This window comes from Dermacentor variabilis, chromosome 4, assembly GCF_050947875.1.
Source record: "Dermacentor variabilis isolate Ectoservices chromosome 4, ASM5094787v1, whole genome shotgun sequence".
Classification (NCBI taxonomy): Eukaryota; Metazoa; Arthropoda; class Arachnida; order Ixodida; family Ixodidae; genus Dermacentor; species Dermacentor variabilis.
This window is the reverse complement of record NC_134571.1, coordinates 227,988,267-228,015,871: the sequence shown is the minus strand read 5'-3', so window position 1 is coordinate 228,015,871 and position 27,605 is coordinate 227,988,267. Positions and strand designations below refer to the sequence as shown.

Genomic DNA, 27,605 nt, shown 5'->3' with positions numbered 1-27,605 from the left:
AGTATTTATTTAAATGCTGCTCGCATGTGCACCCGGCCAATTTTTAACAGTATCGCGTGACCATCAGCTTGCGTGCTTGTCAGCACCTTATTGACGGCGCTGAGCGGCGAAACAAACGAGATATGCGCATGTGTACACGTTCGCTTACTTTCGCTACTTCGCTGCTCTGTGCCATGATGATAAGGTGCTGACAAACATGCGGGTCGATGGTCACGCGATACTGTTAAAAATTGGCCGGGTGTACAGTACACAGAAGGGCACGAAGTGCGCAAGCGCCACTCCGAATCAGAACAACGCCTTTGATCAGAGTGGTCCGAACTAGAGTTGTATGACGAGTGCTTCTCGCTGCCCAGTCCAGAGGCGCGCGCGATCTTTACTGCTTTCAAACGGATGCATTTGGCTGTCACAGGCAGCGATCTTACATGCAGCTCCTGGACGAACTCCGCAACCTTGTCTTCCAATACTGCGGTCCGCTGCGATCCGCCCACGATATGACGTTTTCTGTTGGTTTGCTGCTTCTGTCTCCGCCAGTACCGAATGCTCTTTTCGGATACTCCAAATTTGCGCGGTGCCGCGAGGTTGCCATGGGCTTCTGCGCACTCAATCGCCTTTTTCTTGAAGGCGACGGTGACGTGTCGTCGGCTTCCGCTCATTTTGAAACAAAATGTGAAAAAGCAGCCTTTAACCAATATAACTTTGTGTCAATGTAAATGCAAATTGGCGGTTCCACAATGTCGCCACGACATGCTGCTGCTGATGGCAATGACGAAGGCGCTTCTTCACTTCATCCTCCCATTGTTGCAAGACTTCCGTGGTTTTTCCGCCAATGTCTGGTATATAAGATGAGGGTCGACTTTTCACAATGGTTTTTTGAAAAAAGTTTGACCTATATTCCGTTTTTTACGGTATCATTTTAGGGAGGGGTAAGACTAGATATGAACGGGAAGTCTTAGAAGCTTTTCACACTGGAAATGAGAACGAAAATTGTCAGTGATACATCTATGTTTAACCAACAAGAAACGTGCTTACCTATCGGGTAGGTAAAAGGTGATCAAAAACTGACATTGATGCGCGGTCTTGGGAGGAGTTGAAGATGCGCATACATTGGAGGTTATGTGCGGCAATGTGAATTCCAATAAAGTACAGTTGAAAGTCCAGCGACCATCCGTGTCTAACACCTTTTCCTTGTGTACATGTCCTTTGTGTTTCGCTGGTACCCCCTTCTTCAACTTCATCATGCACCAACCCAAGCGCTTGTGCTAATGCACTTTAATGTCATTTCTACATTAGCTTCTCACTTTGGACACACCGAAAGTGCACGTGCATCTGATTCAAGGGTATGTTAAAATTGGGCAAACACTGTGAAATGAATCAGCGGTATGTTTTGGCATTTTTTCTGCATCTTGTTCAATTCAACCCACCAGATAATTCAATCAATTTCGTTAGTCCCATCAGGGTTGAACTAATGGAAATCTCCTTTATATAGATTTCACTAGAATGAAAAGTAGAAATCAACAACACTGGGCATCTCCTTGCTTGAATGTTGTTTGCAACCACCTGTCTGGTTAATTTTACTGCTACTGCAGCTATATTGGTTAAAACCAAGTGCCTTGATTGTACTACCGAATGCATTGTTCGATAAAGAACAACTGAGCTCTATCTGGTGGCGTTGTAGCAGCAGCAGCAGCAGGCCAGTGGGACCCAGTGGGACTGGGAGCAGCGTCGGCGCACCTACTCTCGCTCGTGGGGCGAGCCCATGGGCCCGACGTCGGAGCTGTTCCGCCGAGCAGGCTCCGAGGAGGAAGACCCGCTGCAGCTGCCCCGGTCAGTGATCAACCGCAGCGAGATCACCATGTCCTCCGAGGAGCTGGCCCTGGATGATCACCAGCTACAGCAGGTGGGCTCTTTCGTAAAGTGCGAGGAAACACAAGACTCAGAAAACCAAAGACGGCTGGCAGGGCTATGTTTAAATTTTTTGCTATGATGTCATGGATTTTGATGCCATCTGCTCAGGCCTAGTTCAGTGTTTATCCATAGAAATGGGCTTCATTGTATTCTAAAAGAGCTATAGACTGCTCAACTTAGTTGCAAGAACATTTACTGAAGCACAATGGCCAAAATGCAAAAAAAAGAATACCGTATTTATTCGATTCTAACGCGCCCTCGATTGTAAGACGCACCCATTTACCGTGACCAAAAAATAAATGAAAACCTTGATTGTAACGCACATCCGTTTTCCATGACCAAAATAAAAAAAGAAAGAGTACAATACCGCGCACCTCGTGCTTTCATATAGAAATACTATTTTCTCTCATTTGGAAAAAACAGATTTATTCCCAATACAGTAAAGTTGAGATGAATAAGAACACAAGTGGAAGTGGCGTACCTTGCCGCCAAGATTTTCACTGCACCGGTACGAATCGTGTGGGGCAATAGATATCACTTGTCGTCGCTATCGGGCAACTCTGTATTGCTACCAGCAGACCAAAGCATTTCGTCCTCAGTGCCGTCCATGGCAGACGGGATTGTGCACCATGCATCTTTCACCCATCCAGCTAAGTCCTGCAGCGAGGCACGCTTCATTTTATTGGCGGGCGTAAATTCGTGGCAGCCACTGACAAGCCATTTGGTGTAGAGTGCCCGAATTCTATCTTTCACTGGCTTGTTCAAACAATCATCAAGCAGCTGGAGCTGTGATGTCATGCCGCCGGGTATCACAACAAGGTCGGTGTTGCATGTAGCCAGCTTGTCCTTGATGCGTTGGTCAAGGTGGCACCTGAACGCGCCGAGCACAAGCATCCCACGCAGACCCAAACTGCCGCCGGGTCTCTTCCGCCAACTGTTAACAGTCTAGTCAGCGACCAAGTCCGTGGTTATCCAACCTTTTTCATTTGTGCTCACAATCACGCCACTAAGAAACACGATTCCTTTTGGGAGCATATTCCGTCTTAGATAAGATACGGGGGCAGCTTGTACCCATCTGCAGTGCAACAAAGCATCGCGGTGACTTTAGTTTTTTCGTGGCCGGAAGACGAAACGCACACTTGCTTCACTCCCTTCTTTTCAGCGTTTGTGGTGGCAGGCATGTCAAAGTAGAGCAGCGTCTGATCGGCATTTTCAATCTCTCCGAAGTGGTAGCCATTTCTATGGCGCAACTTCTAAATGTACCGCTGAAAACTGCAATTTCTCTTCATATTCTTCGGGCAATTTTTGGCATAATCCTGTCCGTCTTCCAAAAGGAAAGCCTTTTCTTTTCATAAAATTTGATAGCCAGCATCTGCTTGCTTTAAAGTCACACCACATTAGCCCTTTCTGTAGGGCTAACTGCATCGCCTGTACTTTGAGTAGATCTGTCGTCACAGGCCACTGTGCCGCTCGCTGCTCTTGCACGTATTCCGCGAGCAGCTCTTCTATTTCGGCAAAGCGGCCCTGCTTCGGTCCATTGAAACCCTTCCTTGTTGCTTTGCTGGCAAAAATATTCTCCTTTTCTTTGCGCCAGTCCTGCACGCAAGTTTCGGGAACTCCGAACACCCGTGATGCGGCCCGATTTCCGTCCGTCTTCGCGCACATGATAACTTTCCTTTTAACTGCGGCATCACAGTGGACTCTGTGTGTCTTCGCAGTCGGCGCTTCCATGCTGATTAAATAAACGCAGAAAATGGGAAGACAGGTGGTACACTAGGTCACACGAATGTCTGGTTACACATACAACATGGAGGTATACACATGGATGAAGCTTCAGCAACTAGGCTAGAAGCGTGTACGAGGCGGCCATTTTTCGAATGCCGATGGTGATATGGTAACGCGGATTTAGGGTCGTACTAGATTCTAATGCGTATGCAACTTTTGGACCCGTTTTATGGGAAAAAAGGTGCACGTTAGATTTGAGTAAATACAGTACTTATCACTTCGTGATGTTACACTGATGTGTACCGGCCCTAAGGTTCGGACACACAATTTAGAAATGGAACTTCTACTGTAATTTATTTTTCTTATAATAAACCTATCACCAATATAGTTTCTTACAGTGTTCCCAAGAGATAAATCAGGTGTCACCATCTATGCGAGTTTTCTAACGGACGCTGTGTCATCGTGGGAACGACAGTACTATATGTGTGTGTGAGGCCTGTTTTGGCTTACGTTTAGCGAGGCTTGATCTAAAATGTGGATGTGACTGCACAGGTAAAGCTTTCCTTATAGAAAATCTTCTAAAAAAAATTTTCATTCATACGTATTATATCTCTCATTAATGTTTACTTTGAGGCTTTTCTTTCAAGGAACGCGTATGGGTTTCCTTTGTAGCAATTGCTACGAACGGGTGGATGTCTGATTTTCTCTTTAGTAATTACTTCTCTCCATCTTGCAGGTTTCTGTCGAACTCTTACGTCAAACACTTGCCTTTGCTTTGAGTTGTTGACAAATTCGACTTCACCCTGCCATCTGCTAGCTGCCTGGTTAGCTCAGATGGTAGAGTGGCTGCCCGGGAAAGGCGGTGGTCCCAGGTTCGAGTCCCAGACCAGGATAAATTTTTATTCAACTATGAGGCTTTTCTTTCGAAACCCGTTTGGGTTTCCTTTGTAGCAATTGCTACAAACGAGTGGCTGACAGTCTGGTTTTCCCTTTATTAAGTTCTTTTGTAGGTCAGACAGGCCATCAAATGGAAAATAATCGGTAATCAATCTTTGTTTACCGGTGGAAGACTGCCTAACCTTCTGATGCTGTTGCGAGTGTACTCGTAAATGTGCGAACAGTGAAGTTCACTTGAGATGGAAAAATGATGAAGTGCAATCAGGGTGTTGCATCCGCATTAAATCACATGGAAGAGGCACTGTGTCATGGTGGGGGGGCACATGCAGGAAGGTGCCGCCACAGCAGAGTCGGTGGAGGAGCCTCCGATGGAGACACCCACGCCTGAGACCATTCGCCTGGAGCCAATGCCACAGGCCCGGACCAGCCGGGGCCGGGGGGGCTCCTCTTCCAGGCGGCTTCCTCGCAGCCGCTACCGAGGGGACAATGTGCGCACCATGCAGGCAAGGCTCCTTACCCCTCACAAAAGCACAATGTGCTTGGCTTGCAAAACATGGGCGCCAATATTTTCAGACTCTAGGAATGTATCTCGCACTGCTACAGCAGTACGTTTGCTTACTAATAATTAGGACGTGAAAAGAAGGGGCGAAGCAAGTGCGCGGTTCGTCTTCCGGCTACGAAAAAAGCTAAAGTCGCCGCGATGCTTTGTTGCACTGCAGGTGGGCGCAAGCTGCCCCCGTATCTTATCTTAAGACGGAATATGCTCCCAAAAAGAAGCTTGTTTCTTAGTGGCGTGATTTTGTGCACAAATGAAAAAGGGGTGGATGACCACGGACTTGTTCACTGACTAGACTGTTAACAGTTGGCGGAAAAATCACCGAAAAATAAACCTGCAAACACAAGCGAAAAAAAGGCAAATGCAGCATTGGGATTTGGCACAGTAATCACGTCGCGCACAGGGCGCACTCCTATTGGCTCTTTCAGATTTGAATTCCAACAGCTTTGTGGCACTGCCATTGGCCCCATAGGCAGAAGGTATAAGGACAGTGAAAATTTTGAATGCCTTACAGGCGCCCCATTCCATAATTCAGACTCTGCCTGGTCAATCGCACACCAATTCAGCCACCGAGTTGGGCAGAAAGAGGGATATTTTTGTCTTAACGTGTCGCCGGAGTGGTTGTCAGCATAATGCCAACGATGCCACGAGTGCCTTTTCGAAACCAAATTAGCGAAGCCTAGTCTACCCAGTAGTCGCCGATCGTGTACAACCCACGGTACAAGCCGCAAAGTTGTATGGACTACATTTGCTGTTTGAGTTTTGTGCATCCAGCGTTTGTTATTTTAAAGGCGGACGCGGCAATTGAAGTGGTCAAATTGTCAAAATTTTTGATTTTCTGGTTTACTTTTTTCGCAGTCCAGGGACCTTTATTTACCTCGTAGTGAAATATTATAACCAAATACGCAGTAGAAATCGAGAAAACAGCACTTTCCCAGAGTGCTATCATAAGAAATTTCGGACAAATTGGGCTTTGGAAGGCCCCGTCGCACAAGGGATCGCCCGCCTAACCGTTCACGCAGCACCGCCATCTTGGTATCATTGTAAAGAGGAGAGATCAAAGCTAAAGATAGCCAGAGCGATGCATTTCTCCACCGAAAAATAAACCTGCAAACGCAAGCAAAAAAAAGGCAAATGCGGCATTGGGATGTGGCACAGTAATCATGTGGGACACAGGGTGCGCTCCTGTTGGCTGTTTTAGATTTGAATTGCTGACGAACCTCTCTCGCACGCATTAGTGCAGCAGCGAGCTGTGCGTTCCGATCAATGTGATTGACGATCGTGGCAGCTTACGCACCTTTTCTGTGATGAGCCCCAAAGGAATAAAGTTTTCAACGGCCCACATGTACGAAAGACCACGAAAGGTGTGGAAAGGATGGAGCAAACTACTTATAGAAGCGGATGCCGCCGAGCTTGTTGACAAGGCACGACCGGCGCACGTGGGTGACTGGGAAAGCGTGCTTGCGTGCGCCTACACAACCATGAGCTATGGTGACGGCGGTTCCGCACGCTGTGGTGAGGCGTGTCCGCAAGCGATGGTAAAGGCACGACCGCAGGCAGTGGTGAAGGCGCAACCACGAGCGATGGTGATGGTGTGTCCACATGTGGTCGTGACGGCAACGCGACATCGGTGGAGCAAAAGTTTTCGCGTCAAATATTCAACTACGAATTTCAGCTCCAACTCTCACTAATAAAGAGGTTGCTCAACAAGAGACAAGAGTGGACGTTTTGAATGCGCTGTCATCTGCCTCTGCACGACGGATGGATGCACAATGGTCAAAAAGGCAACTAAGGTGCTTGAAACGACTGCAAGAACTCAAAAGCTACATCAAAATATAAAAAAAAAATTTGTCCTCACAGGCAAAGGACTAACATCCCAGGTGGATTTTAGGTACTCAAAGTAAAGATTTAAATGTTTACAACAAATGAAACTTCAAGCTCCGTTTTCTCAGCTTTCATTTTTTGTGCAGTTGCTTTCAGTCATCCCAGTGCCATTTCAGAAAGAATGATGACGAAAGCATCCTGTCTTTTGTACTTAGATCCTAAAATATTGATAAACGCAATAAAGCTGACCATTCGTAACTGCACCGCATAAGAAAATTTATAATGGGTTTCTTGCAAAAGTCGTTAGTAAGACAATATGCATAGCAAAGATTAAAAAAATATATTTGTGCTCATTTCGGCATTTAAAAAATCAATAGCTTTATTGCACGGAATGGGCCTTTATGAACATCATCATCATCAGCCTGGTTATGCCCACTGCAGGGCAAAGGCCTCTCCGATACTTCTCCAACAACTCCGGTCATGTACTAATTGTGGCCATGTCGTCCCTGCAAACTTCTTATTGTCATGCGCCCACCTAATTTTCTGCCGCCCCCTGCTACGCTTCCCTTCCCTTGGGATCCAGTCCGTAACCCTTAATGACCATCGGTTATCTTCCCTGCTCATTACATGTCCTGCCCACGCCCATTTCTTTTTCTTGATTTTAACTAAGATGTCATTAACTCGCGTTTGTTCCCTCACCCAATCTGCTCTTTTCTTATCCCTTAACGTTACACCCATCATTCTTGGATGAAGTTGAGAGTATGACGGAAGCTCTTTTCTTATCCCTTAACGTTACACCTATCATTCTTCTTTCCATAGCTCGTTGCGTCGTCCTCAATTTGAGCAGAACCCTTTTCGTAAGCCTCCAGGTTTCTGCCCCGTAGGTGAGTACTGGTAAGACACAGCTATTATACACTTTTCTCTTGAGGGATAATGGCAACCTGCTGTTCATGATCTGAGAATGCCTGCCAAACGCACCCCAGCCCATTTTTATTCTTCTGATTATTTCCGTCTCATGATCCTGATCCGCCGTCACTACCTGCCCTAAGTAGATGTATTCCCTTACCACTTCTAGTGCCTCGCTACCATTGTAAATTGCTGTTCTCTTCCGAGACTGTTAAACATTATTTTTGCTTTCTGCAGATTAATCTTTAAGCCCACTCTTCTGCTTTGCCTCTCCAGGTCAGCGAGCATGCATTGCAATTGGTCCCCTGATTTAATAAACAAGGCAATATCATCAGCGAATCGCAAGTTACTAAGGTATTTTCAAATAAATTTTATCCCCAACTCTTCCCAATCCAGGTCTCTGAATACCTCCTGTAAACACGCTGTGAATAGCATTGGAGAGATCGTATCTCCCTGCCTGGCGCCTTTCTTTATTGGGATTTTGTTGCTTTCATTATGGAGGACTATGGTGGCGGTGGAGCCGCTATAGATATCTTTCAGTATGCTTACATATGGCTCGTCTACACCCTGGTTCCGTAATGCCTCCATGACTGCTGAGGTTTCAACAGAATCAAACGCTTTCTCGTAATCAATGAAAGCTATATATAGGGTTGCTTATATTCCGTACATTTCTCTATCACCTGATTGATAGTGGGAACATGGTCTATTGTTGAGTAGCCTTTACGGAATCCTGCCTGATCCTTTGCTTGACAGAAGTCTAAGGTGTTCCCGATTCTATTTGCGATTACCTTAGTAAATAGTTTGTAGGCAACTGACAGTAAGCTGATCGGTCCATAATTTTTCAAGTCTTTGGCGTCCCCTTTCTTATGGATTAGGATTATGTTAGCGTTCTTCTAAGATTCCGGTACGCTCGAGGTTATGAGGCATTGCGTATACAGGGTGGCCAGTTTCTCTAGAACAATCTGCTTACCATCCTTCAACAAATCTGCCGTTAACTGATCCTCCCCAGCTGCCTTCCCCCTTTGCATAACTCCCGAGGCTTTCTTTACTTCTTCCGGTGTTACCTGTGGGATGTCAAATTCCTCTAGACTACTTTCTCTTCCATTATCGTCGTGGGTTCCACTGGCACTGTATAAATCTCTATAGAACTCCTCAGCCACTTGAACTATCTCATCCGTATTAGTAATGATATTGCTGGCTTTGTCTCTTAACGCATACATCTGATTCTTGCCAATTCCTAGTTTCTTCTTTACTGCTTTTAGGCTTCCTCCGTTCCTGAGAGCATGTTCAATTCTATCCATATTATACTGCCTGATGTCAGCTGTCTTATGCTTGTTGATTAACTTAGAAAGTTCTGCCAGTTCTATTCTGGCTGTAGGGTTAGAGGCTTTCATACACTGGCGTTTCTTGATCAGATCTTTTGTCTCCTGCGATAATTTACTGGTATCCTGCCTAACGCTTCCTGCTATCCTGCCTTTCACATCCGCATTATGAACATGCGGATGTGAAAATCGTGGCAAAATTATGGGTAATTAATTCATTTGGGGATGACCATTAGAAGCTGTCAATTGTTGTAACTCGAAAACTATAATAGCTAGAGCACAAAACTAATTTTAGTTATGATAGCAGCATAACAAATCACACCTGCATGCCAAATTTCACCAATTTATTGCCATAAATAAAAAAAAAGTTTTCATTGCCACGTCCCTTCTTAAGTGAATAGCGGCACATTCCCGGGCAACCTCTGTGATTTCTGTTGCTCAGGATCTTGTCGGGCAGCTTCAAGTGGCACCCACGATCATTTGGCCATTGCAGCGTTGAGAGGGTACCTAGGGCCGTGTCACTTAATTTTAGACCAAAATCAATTAAAAGGCACAGCCTTGTTCAATTTTCTGAGCTGATTTCGAAAGAGCAATTACCTTTTTGATAAAGTTACCAAATATGGAGATCATTAAAAATCCATTGGTATTATGGGTACAGTAGGGAAAAAAAAAATTTAAAAACATGGGCAGAAATCTATACAGTGCAGTACACTTATAACGATACCACATATAACAATATATCGATTGTTACGATGAGTCGACTTCAGAGTATCAACTTATGCATTAGGGATTTGAGAAAGAAACCTGTATACAGTAGCCAACCGATTTTCCAGACCTCACGGGGACCATTAAATACAGTAAAAGCTCGTTAATTCAAACAGCAAGGGGAAGCCGCTTCAGTTCGAATTAAGGAAAGTTCGAACTAACAAAAGTGAAGGAGAGCAACAGTACACTGTGCTTTGGAAGCAGTAGGGCGTGTCAGAAAGTGATGGCTTGTGCCGCGGGCACACGCCATCTTCAAGTCAAAGCTCTGGGTCCGACTGTGCCACACCACCGATGTCCACCGAAACGAACGTTAGCCGAGGCTTAACACCATCAGAAAGAATCGCGCAGGCCGATACCTTCTAAGCTGAAAACAGAAGCTGAAACAGACTGCTTAGACAAAGACGCTGAACATGTGAAGGTGGCGAAGGCCCCGATTCGTTCATTCTTGGTTGCAAGCGCAGCTGCGACGCACTTGATTCGCTGTGTTTTGGTGCTTGCCGCGCCATCTGCCGCACAACATTAGGAGCTACATTGCAAAGCCTCCGAGATTCGCGACGGGCAAGAAGTTTCGGAGGTCACGTAGAACGGAGAGGAGGCAGCCGCCGCTTCCTTCTGGCCGATCCTGCGCCAGTCAGATTTTTCCCGATTTTGCCTTCTCTCGCCGTTCTCTCTGTTCCGGAGGCGACGCAGCCTTGTGTGTAGGCAGTAGGCGCGTTTTTCTGACCGTGTGCCAGGCGAGCTTAGTTCGAATTATCCATGGCGGAACCTTCTCACGTTTGAATTAACGGGCTTTTTTATACATAGACTTCTGTGGAGCTTGGCCGGACCAAATCGTACAGTTCGAATTATCCATAAATTCGAATTATTGCAGTTCGAATTAACGAGCTTTCACTGTAGTCCGAAAAATCAAACAGTCAGAAAAATCCAATTTATAAGGTTAGAGGGGCTTAAAAGAATCCTTAATAATGCCCTGCCTCCTAGGGCAGTGTATGGAGGCGATCAGGTTTGCTTAGATCTGTACAAGAGTGACGTCTCTGTACACAGTCGAAAAGAGTGTCACCGCTTTGGTGATCTCCGTTGGCGGAGATCGCCATGGAGGTCGAAGAAACAAGCCATGTTTTTTCACACTAAACTGATCCCGCATTAAGTGGTTATGATAATAGCACTGACCGAAAAAAACAACAAAGTGCGAAAAAAAAAAAAAACACGAAGCAAACTGCACCTCTGATCCCTTTCTACAATCTCTTCCAGCGAGTGCCGCGAAAGCAGTGGTCGGTGCGCCAACAAAGCGCAAAGCTGTGTCGTTTGGGGCGATGCTGCAAATTTCTCAAGACTCGAAGTGCGAGCTCGCGCAGTTGACGATATCAGTAATTCTGAAAACTGCGAGCGCCATCACGATCATGAAGGCTAGAAGCAGTGACCATGCCGATCAACGGAAATGGCAGACTTTGTGTGCCACCGTGAAACCCCCCATGTGTGAAACCGACACGGTAGCAGCTGCTGACATTAGCGAACTCACGGAGCACGTCTCTACGGGCAGTAAGATTGGCGGTGCTTCGATAGAGGAGTTTCTGAGTGCAGATAGTGCTGCCTCGTTCTGCGAAGAATCTCTGATGGGGCGATAGTTGTTGCGACACAGACAGCGGTGTGGTGCAACGGAGGCGACGACAGCAGCAGCAGTGACAACGAGATTGGCAGTGGCCCGCCTTTGACAGCGACCCCAGCGTTCATGCAAAGTGCGCTGTACTCGGTAGAGTCGCTCACTGATTTCATGTACGCTAAATTATAGCTGCCAGGGTTCGCGCAGCTGCTGGACGCAATACACACCGCGGTTGTGAACCTGAAACTTCCGCGAAAGCAAGTGCAGATTTCTATTTCATCGCGCCTAACGCTTGACACGCTGCTTAGAAGTATAAATTAACATTTCATTTTTCACAGCCTACTTTCTACACTGGCAATTATTTATCATAGGTGGAAAATTTGGTGTTGGAGTTATGAAGGTATGTTTGGCAGCCTTTTCTTTTCTTTCTTTCTTTTCTTTCTTCTTTTTTTTTTTACGGCAGTCCAGATATAGCTATGATCGGTTATAGCGATCGAATTTTTCATTCTTCTTGATATTGTTATAAGTGGACTGCACTGTAGTAACACATGAGTGGACAGCAGAATGTTTAAGCAGTGAAGTACTACAAGCAATATTTTGATCCAAAAACATTTCTTACTTTAGCAGCTCATCAAAGTTCAGTATTTACAATATGTATGGCTATTAGAGAACAAGAGCAAAATCAAATAAAGAAAACTTTTAGGGCAAAAAAGATAAATCGAGTTGGAGTACTTACAAGCTTTTGCATATACAGTCACACCCGTATACATAGAATTATTCTTTATATTGAAAACATCTTTATATTGAAACATTTCTGAACACGGTACAGTTACAATGAGTATGTATAGCAAGTTACGCTTACATCGAATAAAAATAGCAGCAACTCCCGATATATTGAATGTCAAGCAGCAGAAAAGTGCCCCCAGAAGGTGGCTTTTCCTGGCGGTGGCGGGGAAACCCAGCGGTGGGGCTCCATCAAACCGCTCTCCCTGCAGTGACCGCGTTGCGTTGGGCACGGTGTAAGGACAGGCGATCCGACGACGCGGGGCCACTATGGAGAAACCTGTCTCACTAATGGGGGTGTTTCACGTCTGCACTGCAGCACAGCAGCACACGTAAGGAGGTTGGAAAGGCGCGAAAATTGGAAGGGTAAATAGTTATAGCTGCACGTAAAATGCATTGAAAGAAATAAAAACTAATTTATTTAGTGCATCTTTCAATATAATCATTCAAGTTCTTCAGGCGCGGTAACAGACGATAATGTCTCCTACATTGCGGTTGCGTCGCTTGCTCTAGCAGACGGCATTTGACAAAGCCTGGAAGCAGTCTCAGAAAAGCCGTGTGGGCAGACTATAAGTTATCTTTTTTTGTTGCAATGTGTGCTTTACCGTTGAGCAATTAGTCATCCTTGTTATTGGTAGGTGCTTAATAATGGAAATAATGGAAAAGGACGAATAAGCAGAATCGCAAGAGAGGGAAGAAGAGAGTTGCCTGGCGGAGACGGATCGAGCCGGACTATGGGCAAAAAGTGTTTCGTTCCAAACTGCAAGAGCGGCAATGACTCGTGTAAAGACAAAGTATCGATGCTGAGTGTCCCTAAAGAGAAGAGTCGACTGCAAGCATGGCAGGATGCCATACAGCGTGAAGATTGAGTCCTGCAAACAGGCGACTATGTGTGCGAGAAGCACTTCGACCCAATGCATGTGACAAAAGCATGAATGGCATTGCACAGCGGAGTTGTTTTAGCCAGCAGAACCCGAAGAGCTTCTCTAGCTAGAGATGCTGTGCCGAGTAATTTTCATGTGTCTTCACACTTCACATTCGAAGAACGGTGTTTCGTGACAACTGACGCTTGCAGAGCACTTCCGAAAGAAGGAGCAATAGACAGAAAAGTCAAACGAAAAGGAAGAAACCGAAAGCAAAATGTGGTAAATCGGGAGTCGGCAACTGAAGTGCCAACAGAAGGCGGCCAGAACCAGATCAGCACTGCCAACACAGGACGCTCTCCAGTTGACAGCAAGTGCAAAGCGAAACCTGAAGGCAGTGAAGTACAAGAACCGCAGGCAAAAGTATGCGTCATGCAAGAGACAAGAGCTCAAGTAACTTCTCCGGTGGACAAGGAAACGTTAGCCATAGCAGCTCAGCAGTCTACAAGACCTCTAGAAATTCAAGACTTCAGTGCCGCGTCGCATGACGGTAACACCAACAGCATCAACTTCAACGCGCTCTTTCAAAATCCCTGTCTTGCCACGCTGCCTACAATATTCTGGTCGTGCAATAGGGTCGGCATGGCCGGTGTGAGAAGCTTAATTTTTCTTCATCTTTAAAAAGTTTCGACCGGAAGTTCCTGCGGGTCCAACAAGCCTGCTTTGATGTTTATGAAAAAGTACCTTGAAGTCGACGACCAGATGAATGCTCGTGTGATTATTATGGTTAAAGCTGTACCTCCAGAAAAACTTGGAATTATGAGTAAGCTGTGAATGCTAAGGGATTTGCACAGTGCTTTGCGCCGAATCGACAAGGTCAGTGTCTGCAAAGGTGGCCCTGGCAGACGTATTTTCCCTGACGTACACCCAAAGCATGTCGATGTATCCGGCCACTGGAGGCACAGGGAACGTTCCATGTGGCTAGAACCCAGTGACAAAACTTGCAGTCGCCGTGAGAGGTTGCCGGATACACTTCACATTCACCACAAAAGGCTGCTTCGGAAGAAACAAGAGCGCAGGCCGTAGCAGCAATTTCGCATACCATCTAGCCCTCAGCAAATGGCAGCCTTAAGGAGGGCAAGTTATGTGGTGATGAAGTCAAAGAGCCGACTGATAAAGCAAACAAAAAGAATGAAAGAGGAATTAATGAAAAAATGCAGTAAATTTGAGCGCAATGTCTGATGCAACAGTGAAGGAAAAGCTTAGCAAGCTCGACTTGCTACCAGCTCAGTGAGTGGTCATAGAAGAGTGCTTGTCAGCGGCCAGAGCCACCACTAAAAGGAACCGGCGTTACACTGAATCATGGCTTACAATGTGCCTGCAAGTTCAGAAGAACTTCACTTTGGCCTAGTTGGTGTTTACTGCACATCATATTGACCGCAAATAAAGATGGGGACAGAGGGAGAGAACACAAAAACGGCATGGGCGGTAACTTTCAACTGTTTTATTCACGGCAGCCACAATTCACAATGTGAGACCCTTTTTGACCATGTTTACTCTTTGCAAGAAGCAGCGGACTGTATAGTCTACTACATAACCGGCTACATGTGCCGCTAGCTCTTAAAGAACAAACACATCATGCGAACAATGCACCCATGGGCTGGCAGTCTCACTTGTAAGGTCCGACCGCCCTGAAGCTTGCTTTGTTAACTTGAAGACTAAAGGCAAGCCGATTCATCCCGCCATTCGCATCTTTCGCATGCTGCAATCAGCAGAGAGCGTCTTTCAGAAGAATGCTGAAAAAGGTTCTGCATACTGCCTTACGATAGATGAATTGCTCGAGGAGCACAACTTTTCATTTCCATGCCCTCTGCAGAAGGTCGATGTGGTTGCACATGTTTTGCACTACTATGTCCCTACGAGGATGAGGCAATACGCCAAGCAAAAACAATCCAACAACAGCAAGTCACGCAATTCAAGAGAGTGGCTAAGCTCGTTTAAAACCCAGCTATGAAGAATGCCAAAGGGATAGGTGTTTCCTACATCGATAAACTTCCTTTCTCTTGGTTTGCAAGTTGATTCCAAACTGGATTTCTGTTGCCTCGTGAATATTGAATAAAAGAAAAACAAGGAAACGATCAGCGTCTCCTATCATGAACATGGAGGACACACTAAGGAGCACACACTGATTCCATTGAACGCTATAAATGCATGAAAGGCACAGCATGGTTCATAAGAAACAACCAGCCTTTGTATTGGCGCTTTATGAACTCTACTATTCACGGAGCCCGTTTGTGAAACGCGCAATATTTAATTTTCGTTTGAGTCCATACAGCAATGATGGTACAGCTCACTGCATTACGCGAAAGTGCTTATATTCACGTAGGAGAACATTGTATGTGGTACTCCCCAACACACTGCCTTCGCAGGAGAAATGAAAACGCAGTGTATGGGTGACGACAGGTGGCAACTCTTCGTCTAAACGGAACTTGCAAATTGAATTGTCAGCTACTCCAACAAATATGCGGACTGCGAGCACCGCGTTGAGCAAAATATAACTCGTGTTTCAGTGTGCAATGTACACCTATCTCTGGGTATGATGTACCGTATTTACTCGCATAATGATCGCACCCCTAAATTTTGCCGTCAAAATTTGCTTTTTTTTTTAATTTCCTGTGTAATGATCACACTTGCCGCAGCGATATGTCGTGAGCCAAGTCTAACTAATATTGATCGTGCTTACCATCTGTCGAATGCTACATGAACGACTCTTCAAGACAAACTAAGCAGTCTGCACGCACCAAACATTCTTAAGTAGACTCCTCATTTCATTACTTTCATCACTTTCCGCACTTCCATGACTAAAAAAGCTGCACCCAAACTTGCCTAACTGTGTAGCGTCCTCCATAAGGTCATTTTCAGACGATTGTGTCATTTACAGAGTAATATCATCAAATTCTGACACTCTAAAACTACAATCTGATCTAGACAAGGTAACTAACTGGTGCGACACTTGGAAAATACGACTTAACAGCCAAAAGTGCAAACTAATGAGGATTTCCCGCAATACTGCTTCGTCTAACCTATCCAACTATCACTTGAAGAACTCTGTACTCGAAGAAGTCAGTTCCTATAAATACTTAGGCGTCCACATAACATCTAATTTTTCCTGGCAAACACACATAAACCACATCACTAACAATGCTAACTGTACGTTTGGTTACCTCCGTCGCAATTTCTCTATGGCACCTATGGCTAACTTAAAGCTACTTGTAATATGACCGAAGGTGGAAGCCAGACTCCAGCCGTCCCGAAGTAAAAAGCCGTTTATTTCGCATATACAACCAATATATATAATGAAGAACAGAAGCGCCCCCTGGGGAATAAAGAACTGAAATGAATAACGAAACTGAATATAACATACTCCCTCCCTTATTTTTAGTGGTTAGTTGTTAGTAAGTATTAGTAACGAAAACTCCAAAACATGCACACTGTACTTATTTACTCATATTTACAACCTATGTACACAATGACAGACCGCCAACTAATTGGTCTGATAGTCTTGGAGCCAGGCCGGTGGCCGGCGCTCTCGGGTCGGCCGTGTTGGACGTCGCACTGGCGACAGGCTCGTTGACTGCTGCTGCGGTATGCCAGGACACAGTGTCTGCGTCCTGGGAGAAGGAGGCTGTAGCACGGCAGGCTGCAGCACATCGGGAGACAGCGGCTGCGGCGTGGCAGGCTGTAGTGCCTCAGGAGACCGCGGCTGCGGCGTGGCAGGCTGCAGCGCTTCAGGAGACCGTGGCTGTGGCGTGGCAGGCTGCAGCGCCTCAGGAGACCGTGGCTGCGGCGTGGCAGGCTGCAGCGCATCAGGAAGCTGCGACGTGGTGGGCTGCAGCACATCAGGAGACCGTGGCTGCGGCGGGGCAGGTGGGCCTGGTTCCCAGGTGCCTCTCTCCGGAACCCTGGAAAGCTTGGAGGCATTCCACGTACGGCCGTCTCCAAGTCGGAAAGAGGCTGGTCCCCTCCTCTTGATCACCTCAGTTGGTGAAGAAAAGGCGCAGTCTCCCTTGAACCGAACGGACGGTTTTTTGATACGGACAAAATCGCCTACGGCTATCTTAGTCTTCTTGGCGGCTCTCCTTTTGTCCGTGTAGTGCTTGCTGCTTTGCTGCTGACGCCGAACCCTTTGACGAAGTCGCACCAACTCCTTGGCTGGATCCTCCGCAAATGCTGGTGCCAAGAAACCCACGATATCCAGCCTGGTTCGGGGCATTCTACCATGCAGCAGAACTGCTGGGGCGACCCTGGTGGTGGCGTGCGGAGTACAGCGGTAAATGACAGCTTGCCGGAGTGGTAGTCTTTCGAGGAGTGAGACTTGAATAAAGTTTTTCAATGTGCGATTGAAACGTTCTATTTGCCCATTGGCTTGGGGGTAGTATACTGAAGAATGTGAAAGACTGATGCCTCTGTTTTGCAGGAAAGTTATGAACTCACGCAAAGTGAACTAAAGTCCATTGTCACAAACGATCTCCTCCAGGTAGCCTTCATGGGCAAAAACACTTCTTAAAAAGTCTTTCACGGTGCTCGTGGACACTTCGCTGCAAAAATACACCTCTGGCCATTTAGAATGGTAGTCAACAAGCGTTACAGCAAACCTGCTGTTGTAAGCTGCATGCTCCAAAGGACCAACAATGTCTAGGCCAAGCTTTTGCCATGGTCGCTCAGGCCAATCAACAGGTTGCAACGGTGCTGGTGATGTTTTGGCGGACTTATCTGCCTCCAGGCAGATATGGCAGTTTTTTACTGCTGTTTCAACTTTCTTATCCATTCGTGGCCACCAGAACCGCTCACGCAGTCGCGCCTTCGTGCGCGTGATACCCGGATGTGTCTCGTGCGCGGTGCCGATGATCTGAGCCGTGAGGGAGGACGGAACAACGAGGCGCTCTCCATGCAGTAGCAGGTTATTGACAACAGAAAGTTCTTCCCGAATGGCGTAGAATGGTTTCGCCTCTTCTGGTATGAACTTCTTTGGTGGCCAGGAAGTCAGCACGAATGACTTGACGTTTTCCAGGCAAGTGTCGTCGAGGGCGGCCTGCCTGAATTGCTCCTTAGTCACGCAGGATGGCTCAATGAACGAGACAATTTCTTCCTGCTTAGCAATTGCTGCCTCTGAGGCAGGTGCTGGTAGCCGAGAAAGTGCATCTGCTATAGTGTTTGTGGACCCCTTGCGGTATTCAACAGTGAAATTGTAGCAAAGCAGTCTTGCACTCCAGCGTGCGATTCGGAGTGGGCGTCTTCCATGTCCTTGTGACGACAGCAAGGACACCAGTGCCTGGTGGTCTGTTCGAATTGCGAAATGGCGACCCCACAGGTATGTGTGCCATCGCTCACACGCCCAAATGCACGCAAGAGCGTCTCGTTCCCCGACTGAATATTTTCTCTCTGCAGGCGAGAGTGTACGAGATGCGAAAGCGACTGTGCGGAGCTCGTGGCCACTTTGTTGCTGCAGGACTGCTCCCAGCCCACAGTCGGACGCGTCGGTCGACACAATGACTGGCAATGACGGATCGAACATCTGGAGGACGGTACTCGACGAAAGCATTTCCTTGACCCTCCGGAAACTGCTGTCTGCTTCGGCAGACCAGATGAATGGCTTATTTTTACGAAGTAAGACTCTCATAGGCTCAACCACTTGTGCCAAGTGTGGAACAAACTTGGAGTAATATTCTACGAGACCCAGGAACGAATGCAGGGTGGCCACATCAGTTGGCACTGGTGTGTTAATTATGGAGTCTACTTTCTCTGGAAGTGGCGAGATACCACGTGCAGTGACCTTGTGCCCTAGAAAGGCAAGTTCTGGAACGTCGAAAAGGCATTTGTTGTTCAGTTTCAGACCTGCGTTCTTGATCTTTTGCAGCACGGTCTTCAAGTTTGAAAGGTGTTCTTCTGCGGTCTTGCCAAAAATGATGACATCATCAATGTAGAACAACACGCCAGGGCAGCGGTCAAGGATTTTCGCCATCATCTTCTGAAATGCCGCTGGTGCAGAAACCAACCCAAAGCAAACTCTTTTAAAACGGAAAAGGCCATCATGAGTGATCAAAGCTGTCAGATCCCTGCTGTCAGGGTGCAAGAGAACCTGATGGTAAGCGGAAGCCAAGTCAAGTTTGGAGAAGTGTGTAGCGCCTACCAAAGCATGAAGCAGCTCCTCTGTATGGGGCAACGGGAAACTGTCTGGAACAATAGCTTTGTTCGGCTCTCGAAGGTCTACACAGATCCTGATGCTACCATCTTTCTTGTTAACAACAACAATGGGGGACACCCATTCAGAAGCATCGATCTGCTCGATGATGTCAAGGCTCAGCAACCTCTGAAGCTCATTTGATACTGGTGACCGGAGAGAATACGGCAGACGGCGAAGCTTCGAAGTTACAGGCTGCACGCCTTGCCGTGTCTTAATGCGATGCGTGAACCCCTTAGCAAGACCCAACTCTGGACTGAAAAGTGAACTGAACTCCTGTGCTAAGGCTGGCGGAAGAGCTTTGTTACGGGGCTGCGTGCTTGACGGTGTGGAAATAGAACAGGATAGCGGGTCAACAGTCGACTGCGGAGCAATGGACGTGTATAAGCGCTTGAGAGCAGAACCCTCAATGCGAAGATCCAAGGCTTTAATGCCGTCAAGACCGATCAGAGAAGTGCCTCGGTGAACAACATAAAAACTTAGCAACGTTGTGCGGCCTTTAAATCGAATGTCTGCCGGGAAACAACCTAGCACTGGAATCGGCCGTTGAGAGTAGTCAAACAAGCTAACATGCGGAGCAGGCAGAAGCGGAACACTCTGAAAATATCGGCTGAATTCTTGCTCCGACAGGATTGAAACAGACGACCCTGAATCAACAAGGAATGTCAAGGTGACATTCGCGACTTGCACTTGAATATGAATTCCGCTAGGCACGGAACGTTGCACAGTCAAAACTTCCTCAGCACTGCTGGATGACGAAACATCATGAAATTCAACTTCGTGGACTCTGCCTTGCATTTGGGTTAGCTTGCGGTTGCATACCCTTTGAAAGTGGCCCTTGCGACCGCAAAACGAACAAGTCTTGCCATGTGCTGGGCACTGCGGCGCTGACGCGATGTGGTCCCGCGAACCGCATCGGAAACAATGTGGCGAGCCGGAGCGGCTACTCTGTTCTCGGTTCCGCTGAGGGGGGCGGTTCCGCTGCGGCGCACGTGAGCCGCCCGCGCTCCTCGTTAAATTCTGCTCTAAGGGGGCTGCCGGTTGTGAATTCCTTTTTTTCAAAGAATGCGACGATGGTTGTCGACCCTGCCGCAATGAAATTGCTTCGACCGAAGCAGAAAGCTCCTTTAGCTCTTTAGCCGCCTGCTCAAACTGAAGTGCAATTCGAACAGAATTCTCGAATGAAAGTGTGGAACCCTCGAGCAGTAACCGCTCACGTATGCGAGTGGAAGCTATGCCGGCAACGAATTGGTCCCGCAGAGCATCATCTTGCGAGGCAAACGAACAATGTGACGCTAGCTCCCGTAGAGCGGCAACAAAGTCATGAACGGACTCGCCTGTGTGTTGGCTGCGGCGATGAAAGCGATGACGCTCGATGATACGTTGCGCGACGTCGAAAACTGGTGCCGTAATGCGGCGAGTGCAGAGTCGTATTCGTCAGGAGGGGCCACGACAGACTTGTCATCGGCGAGTGCTGCGACACTTGGCGCGGCCGGTGCTGCGGCGCTGGTCCCTGCATGTAGCGTCTGATTAATACGCTGGCCCTCCGCCCCCAAACAATGCAAAAGAATAGCCTTGCGTTGCTCCGGCTTGAATGCGGCGGCTCCGGATGCCAGCAAGTACATGTTGAACATCTGCTCCCACTGCTCCCATGGCAATGAGGGACGGCCGGGCGTCGGAAGGAAAAACGGTGGTGGAGCAAGCCTGGTGAAGCTCATGGTGGGCGGATACGGATGGCGCCGCGGGGCTGGGGGTACGTTCACGAAATCTTCGTCGCCAATGTGGTATAGACCGAAGGTGGAAGCCATACTCCAGCCGTCCCGAAGTAAAAAGCCGTTTATTTCGCATATACAACCAATATATATAATGAAGAACAGAAGCGCCCCCTGGGGAATAAAGAACTGAAATGAATAACGAAACTGAATATAACACTACTTCTATACAAAACACTAATACAGTAGAACCCCGCTGCTACGTTCCTCACTGCTGCGTTTTCCCGGCTGCTACGTCGTTTTCATCCGGTCCCGGCATAGCTTCCATAGGATCCAATGTATAAGGAACCCCGCTGGTACGTAGTAGCTTTGAAAACGTTCCCGCATGATACGTCGCAACTTAGCACCCCGAACCCGCCTGGGCTAAAGTAGGCAACGCGCTCCAACTGCCATTTTGGCTTTTGACGAGTTTTGGCTAGGCTTGGCCAGGCTTGGCCGGGCTTGGCTATAGACTGAAGTACTATAGCGCCAAACAGACGACACAAGAAGAAGAGACACGGATGAGCGCTTACTAACAACTGATGCTTTATTGACAGAAACACACAATATATATACGCAAATTTGGCGGCGCAACTCGCGCATTGTCAAAACATCACATGGTAACTAGGCAAAAGGCGATACAGTCAAACCCGGCTATATCGAACTCGCAAAAAAACGCCCATCAGTTCGATATAGAGCATAATTCGATATAAGCCTGCTAAATAATTGGATGTCATAAAAGCACATACCATTTATAAAATCACTTTATTGAAGAAACTAGCTTAGTTCCGCATAAATTAGTCCTGCATTTTCTTCTGCTCGGGCAATTTCGCTGCCTGCGACGCACGTACTTCCCCACGTTGTCTAAGGAGTCGGAGCAGCTGAGGCCGCAACCTTCCGCATTCGCGCAGAAGCACCGGACTAATTACCAATCACTTCGGAGGATGTGGGCAAAGGACCGTAGTTGCTTTCCTCAACGTGCCTACTTTCATTTGTGCTCGGTACGATGTCGGCGATGTAGTCTTCGTTTCCGGGCTCTCCCGTGGTCGCGACACCATCATCTGCCCTGACAAAGTCGTCCGCCGTTGATTCGAATGTTCCGGAAATTTTGACAGCTCGCTCCAAACTTCGGCAACGCCGGCAACGGCTTTGTCGCATTCATCAGAATTTACAGTCATCACCGAGCACGCGGAAACCGGCACGTATGAAGAACCCCTCGTACACGGCCGTGCGTACGCGTCGGGCGCCACGGGCACCGGGTTGCGAGTCGGGTCACTTTAGCCCTAACCGTGCCGAGAGTGCTCCTCGGAATCTTGCACGTTGCGGGGCCATCCAACTTCTCATCGCGTTCGACGCGATTTATGATTTCGAGCTTCACGACGAAAGGCGAATTCTGCTGCTTCATCACGGCAACACTGCGGGAGAAGTCCCACAAGGCGCAAACACGATAAACCGGAAAACCAGCCTGACAACTCGCACTTTCGCCATCTTGCACGAAGAGAGCACAAGAGCCTCTGATTGTCTGTCTGAGCAAGCGCTGTAGGCACGCCAGGATCATTTTTTTGCTGGGGAGTGTCGATAGATAGTGATCTAAAGAAAGGAAGGACGCTTGATTCTGCAACCCGTGAGGGAACACGGCGAAGCGTCGTCAGCGGAGAGAGAGTGGGAAGTGAAAGATGAGAGAGAGAAAGAGGGAGGATGTGGCCTAATAGACTCCACTATGCGCGACAGGGGGAGTGTCGACGGCTCGCCCGAACAGCCCGAGGCAGCGCGGTCACGGTAGGGAGAGCGGTTGGATGGAGCCGCGCCGCCGGGTTTCCCTGCTACCGCGAGGGAAAGCCAACTTCTGGGGGCACTTTTCCGCCGCTTGACGTTTCGATATATCGGGAGTCACTGCAATATTTGTTCCATGTAAGCGTAATTTTTGCTATATATACTCATTGTAACTATACCGTGACCAGAAATTGTTCGATATACAGAATAATTCGATGTAAACGGGTTCGATATAGTCGGGTTCGACTGTAGAATGATTGTGAAGGTGACGTTCGTGAAGATGACACGTGGTGTACAGGGCCAAGTGACTATAAATGATAATGCTTACGCAATACACAAACACCACCGTAAGGGAGTACCCCATAAAAACTAAAAGATTAGGAATATTCACCAGGCGCAGGCGGCGCAGCAACATGCTCAGTTCTAACTAAGGGCTTCTAAAGATGACATCTCACTTTTATACAGAATTTTTGATGGTTCGCTTACACATTCAAGGCCCTTCCCTTTAATGTGGAAGGCTTCCTTCAGCTCACGGGCAACGCTGTCTCGACTTCTGTCCAGAACGATGGTCTCTCTTAGGCGAGGCCTGCACCCGCACTCTTTGCAGTGGATGGCCATATTGGAACCAGTTCCTTTTTCCTGTAACATTTCGTGTTCTTTTAGCCTTTCATTTAGACACCGCCCCATTTGTCCAATGTAAACCTTTTTGCATGAGAGCGGAATATGATAAACTACCCCTTCCTTGCAACTGACAAGTGGATTGGTATGCTGGGTTCCGCAGGTCGCGCATTCTGTTCTTTGGTTGTTAACGCGGGCGCACAATGTAGCAAGTTTTGAAGGGGCTGAGAAAACAACCGGGACTTTGAATTTACTCGCAACCTTTTTCAGGTTGTGGGCTACCGTACGCGGTGAGAGTACGGTACGACTACAGGTCTTAATCTCCTGGGTTGTTCTTGCGTGTTTTTTCTTGCTTTCCCTTTTATTTTCTGGAGCAGGCACTCTACTACAGAACTTAAAACTGTCTGTGGAAACCCCGCCTCCTTTAGCCTTTCAATCTGCTGATGGAAGCTGCTTCGTATGGCATGCTTACATGACTTCCTGGCAGCCAATTCCAATGCCCCTGTGGCCATCGCTCTTTTTACGATCTTAGAGTGGGCTGACTCATAAGACAAGAGCTCTTTTTGCGCTCGGGGTGGGTACTTCCAGTGCACTTCAGCTCCCAGGCTGAGCTCGAGGTCTAAAAACTAACTTATTGTTCTTTGGTAGTTCAAAGGTGTATTCTAAGCCATGGCTATATTTCATAAAGACATCTAGCATCTCTTTGACAGATTCTTGGTGGCCTGGTGGATCCTGTCTGTTTAACACAATTAGGAAATCATCTACATATCTAAATACTTTCAAAACCTTCTGTTTGTCAAGCATGCTGTCCAAAATGCTATCAACAGCCAAAAGAAAAATGTTGCTTAAGATAGGGGCTACACAGGACCCTATACAGATGCCCTTCTGAACATAAACCCTATCAATAAACTGAACAAGCGTGGAACTAAGATAAAACTTCAGAAGCCAAATGAAATTTTCAACTGACATGCCCACAGAATTCTGAAACGGAATGGTGCCTTTCTTTTCAATACACGCCTGGACAACTAAAAACAGTTCCTTGTGTGGGATAGAATAGAAAAGATCCTTAACATCGACCGAGAAAAAACCACCTACGGTACCGCAGGACTGTAAAAATCCTACCACATCATAGGAGTTCCTTGTTTCGAAAGGATCTTCTATGTTAAGTGAACTCAAATGCTTTAACAGAAACTGGCTAACATGACGTTGCCAAGATTCCCTTTCGCTCACGATACACCGGAACGGAACTTCTTCTTTGTGGGTCTTGGCGGTAAAAAACATGCCCAAAGTCTTATTTTTGCACTTACTTATGGCATTTGCTATTTTTCCTAGTTCCATTTCCTTGCAGAGTGACACAGCCTGAGATTTCACCCTAGCCAGCTTGAGGCTTGACGTGGCGAAATTCTTTTCCACAGCTCTGCAGGCCTTCTCCTTGTACATTCCTTGCGGGACCACAACGAAGCCTCCTTCCTTGTCAGCCTGGAAAAGCAGCAGGCCATTGTCCTTGAAGAATGTGACAACTTCGTTAACTAGGAAAAATAGCACTAAGTGGCACTAAATAGCACTAAGTGGCCATTTGTGAAAAATGCTCTCACTATCATCACTGTAATTACGGTGACCGCATGGTTTTTGGACGGGTCGACTCGCGGAGGAAGGAAACTCGGGAGAGGCCCTGACATCACTCTTTGTGAAGCTAAAGTGAAGCCGGAAGTTGGCGTTGCTCCGCCTATCGGGCCAGCTCTCCTCTCTTGTTTACGTTTCTCGCGAAACCATGCCGCGCCGCGCGCAACCGGACTGCTCGGACGCGCGCGCTCCGCAGCGATACTAAAGAATCGTTAGCACGTTAGCATGACTACGCCAGAGAGGGCAAAATTTCCCGCAGATATTCCTTCGTCCGTTGCCATTGCCGTGGCGCGGTGACGACGAGGAGCACGAGCCGCATGATGCCGGGGAGTTGCCAAATCCTAGCTTTGGAGAAGCCGTCGCGGCTCTGGACCTCCTCCGCAGGTACATCGCACCTCACAGCGACGCTGACAGCAATGCGGCCTGTGGTGATTTCTAGCGAGCGAAAGAAACGGCAAGCCACCATTCTAGACTTTTTTAAGTCCTAAGCGCACTCTGTGGAAATAAATTGTCTATAGTTGAAGCTGCACTTTTTTCGTTCGTTTTCGGAGCTTTCCTCACTGTTGCGTTTTCCCGGCTGTTACGTTTTTTTTCCCCGGTCCGGTGAAAAACGTATGAATGGGGTTCCACTGTACGTCCTAAGCTTGAATATGCCTCTTCTGTATGGTACCCTGGCTTGGATTACTTAACAAATGTAATAGAATCTATACAAAATCGTAGCGCGCATTTCATTCTTACTAACTATTCTCGGACATCAAGCGTAACATCTATGAAGGCTACTTTAAACCTCCCTCTCCTCTCATCCTGCAGGAAGTTAGCATGCTTATCACTGCTGCACAAAATTTATTATTACAATCCGGAATTAAAAAGTGAACTTTTGTCCGAACCTGCATATATATCATCTCGTACTGACCATCGGCATAAATTTAGCGTTCCACGCTGTCGCACGAACCTATTTTTTTATTCATTTATTCCTAAAACTACCAATGAATGGAATAATCTGCCGGCCTCAATTGTTAACATAACCGATACATCTGCTTTTAGAACTACTATTGAAGAATACTTTTGTTAATCCGCACTTTCTAATTTTTTTCTTGTTATTATTATACCCTGTTATCTGAACATGCTCTGTATTTAGTGCCACTCCCTTCTGTAACGCCTTCGGGCCTTGAAGGTACAATAAATAAATAATAAATAAATATTATGTGTAGGCTTTATAATGGTTGTGGTCAACAAGAACAAAAAAGGCGCCTTTTGATTCTTCTCATCTGCACTCGTGGGCACGCAACAAATCGCGAGCGGCAACGATAGTAGCCACGTTTACACTGATACGTTAAAACTGTACCCTATTCATTAGCCGACGCTTGTAACACAGCTGGGATATTCACTTACCCTTAGCGGAAACATGTCGTATTAGGATAGTAGTGAAGACAGATGCCGCAGTTTCCACAGCATGCCGGCCATGTGTTTCTATGTCACTGGCAGATAAGTGCGCCCATCTGTTTCTGTCCCCTCAAAGTGGACATGGCTGCGTTAGTGCCGCAAACTTGCCAATATTAACAATATTATTCATTACTGATATGGAAGAAACTGTTTCAATGCAAGTAATATACGCACGAGAAGAAAAAGAAAATCGCGTTCGGCGCGTTCGGCTTCCTCTGCTGGCAGCCATTTTTGTTTTGGTGTCCCGCAGCAAACGCGGGACAAAAATCTATTTTTTTTCTTTTCACGGGAAATTTAACTCGCATAATGATCGCACCCCTGGTTTTGCATCAATTTTTCTCACAGAAAAGTGCGATCGTTATGCGAGTAAATACGGTAGTAGTACTGACGGGTGGATGTCTCATTTCCCCTTTATCAATTATTTCTGTGTAGTGACGGCATGCTTTGTGCTAGTGAAAATGCCTAACATTTGTTGTGAGCCTGCTTGTCGATCAAGTTACAAGGTTACGTAACTAACTTTACTAAGTCTACTGATTAAAATGCTAGACATACTAATTAACCAAACAAATTTCTTAATTAATAACGAACTATGCCAACTGATCTAGCGATAAACTAAACTTACAAATACCGAACTTCACTGAAGCAGAAAATAAACCTAACAAACAATGCTAACTGAACTGATTACCCAATTATCCTACTAATAATAACCAAGCGAGTTAAATGGTTGACTAAATTGACAAAGCTAATTGACGAATAACTAATCTCACTAACCTAACTTACAACTAATATAATTAAAGTGCCCAATAAACTTGCTAGTGACACACAACCTGACTAAACTAATTAACTAACCAGCAAATAAGTAATACTAAACTAATCATTAAACTAATAACTAAACTAATCTAAAAACTACATTAACTAGACTCATTAACATAACAAACTGTAGTAAGAAAACTAACTGAACAAATAAACTAATTGTATAATAACTATAACATGATAACAGTAACTAAAAT

The 27,605-nt window shown here is 46.7% G+C and overlaps 1 protein-coding gene across 12 annotated transcripts in view; it reads left to right on the top strand.

Moving 5' to 3' along the window:
- The window catches only part of LOC142580151 (uncharacterized), a 750,235-nt gene that overhangs the window by 74,894 nt on the left and 647,736 nt on the right, over positions 1-27,605 (top strand). For 10 of the 12 annotated variants that reach the window (XR_012827590.1, XM_075690999.1, XM_075691005.1 and 7 more), the window contains exons 6-7: positions 1,676-1,897; positions 4,857-5,030. Coding sequence is in view for 11 of the 12 variants with exons in the window: in XM_075690999.1 (XP_075547114.1) it covers positions 1,676-1,897; positions 4,857-5,030 (396 nt within the window). In the remaining variant the exon portion in view is untranslated. The remainder of the gene's footprint in view (positions 1-1,675; positions 1,898-4,856; positions 5,031-27,605) is intronic. The other 2 variants (XM_075690998.1, XM_075691004.1) reach the window with 2 other exon arrangements.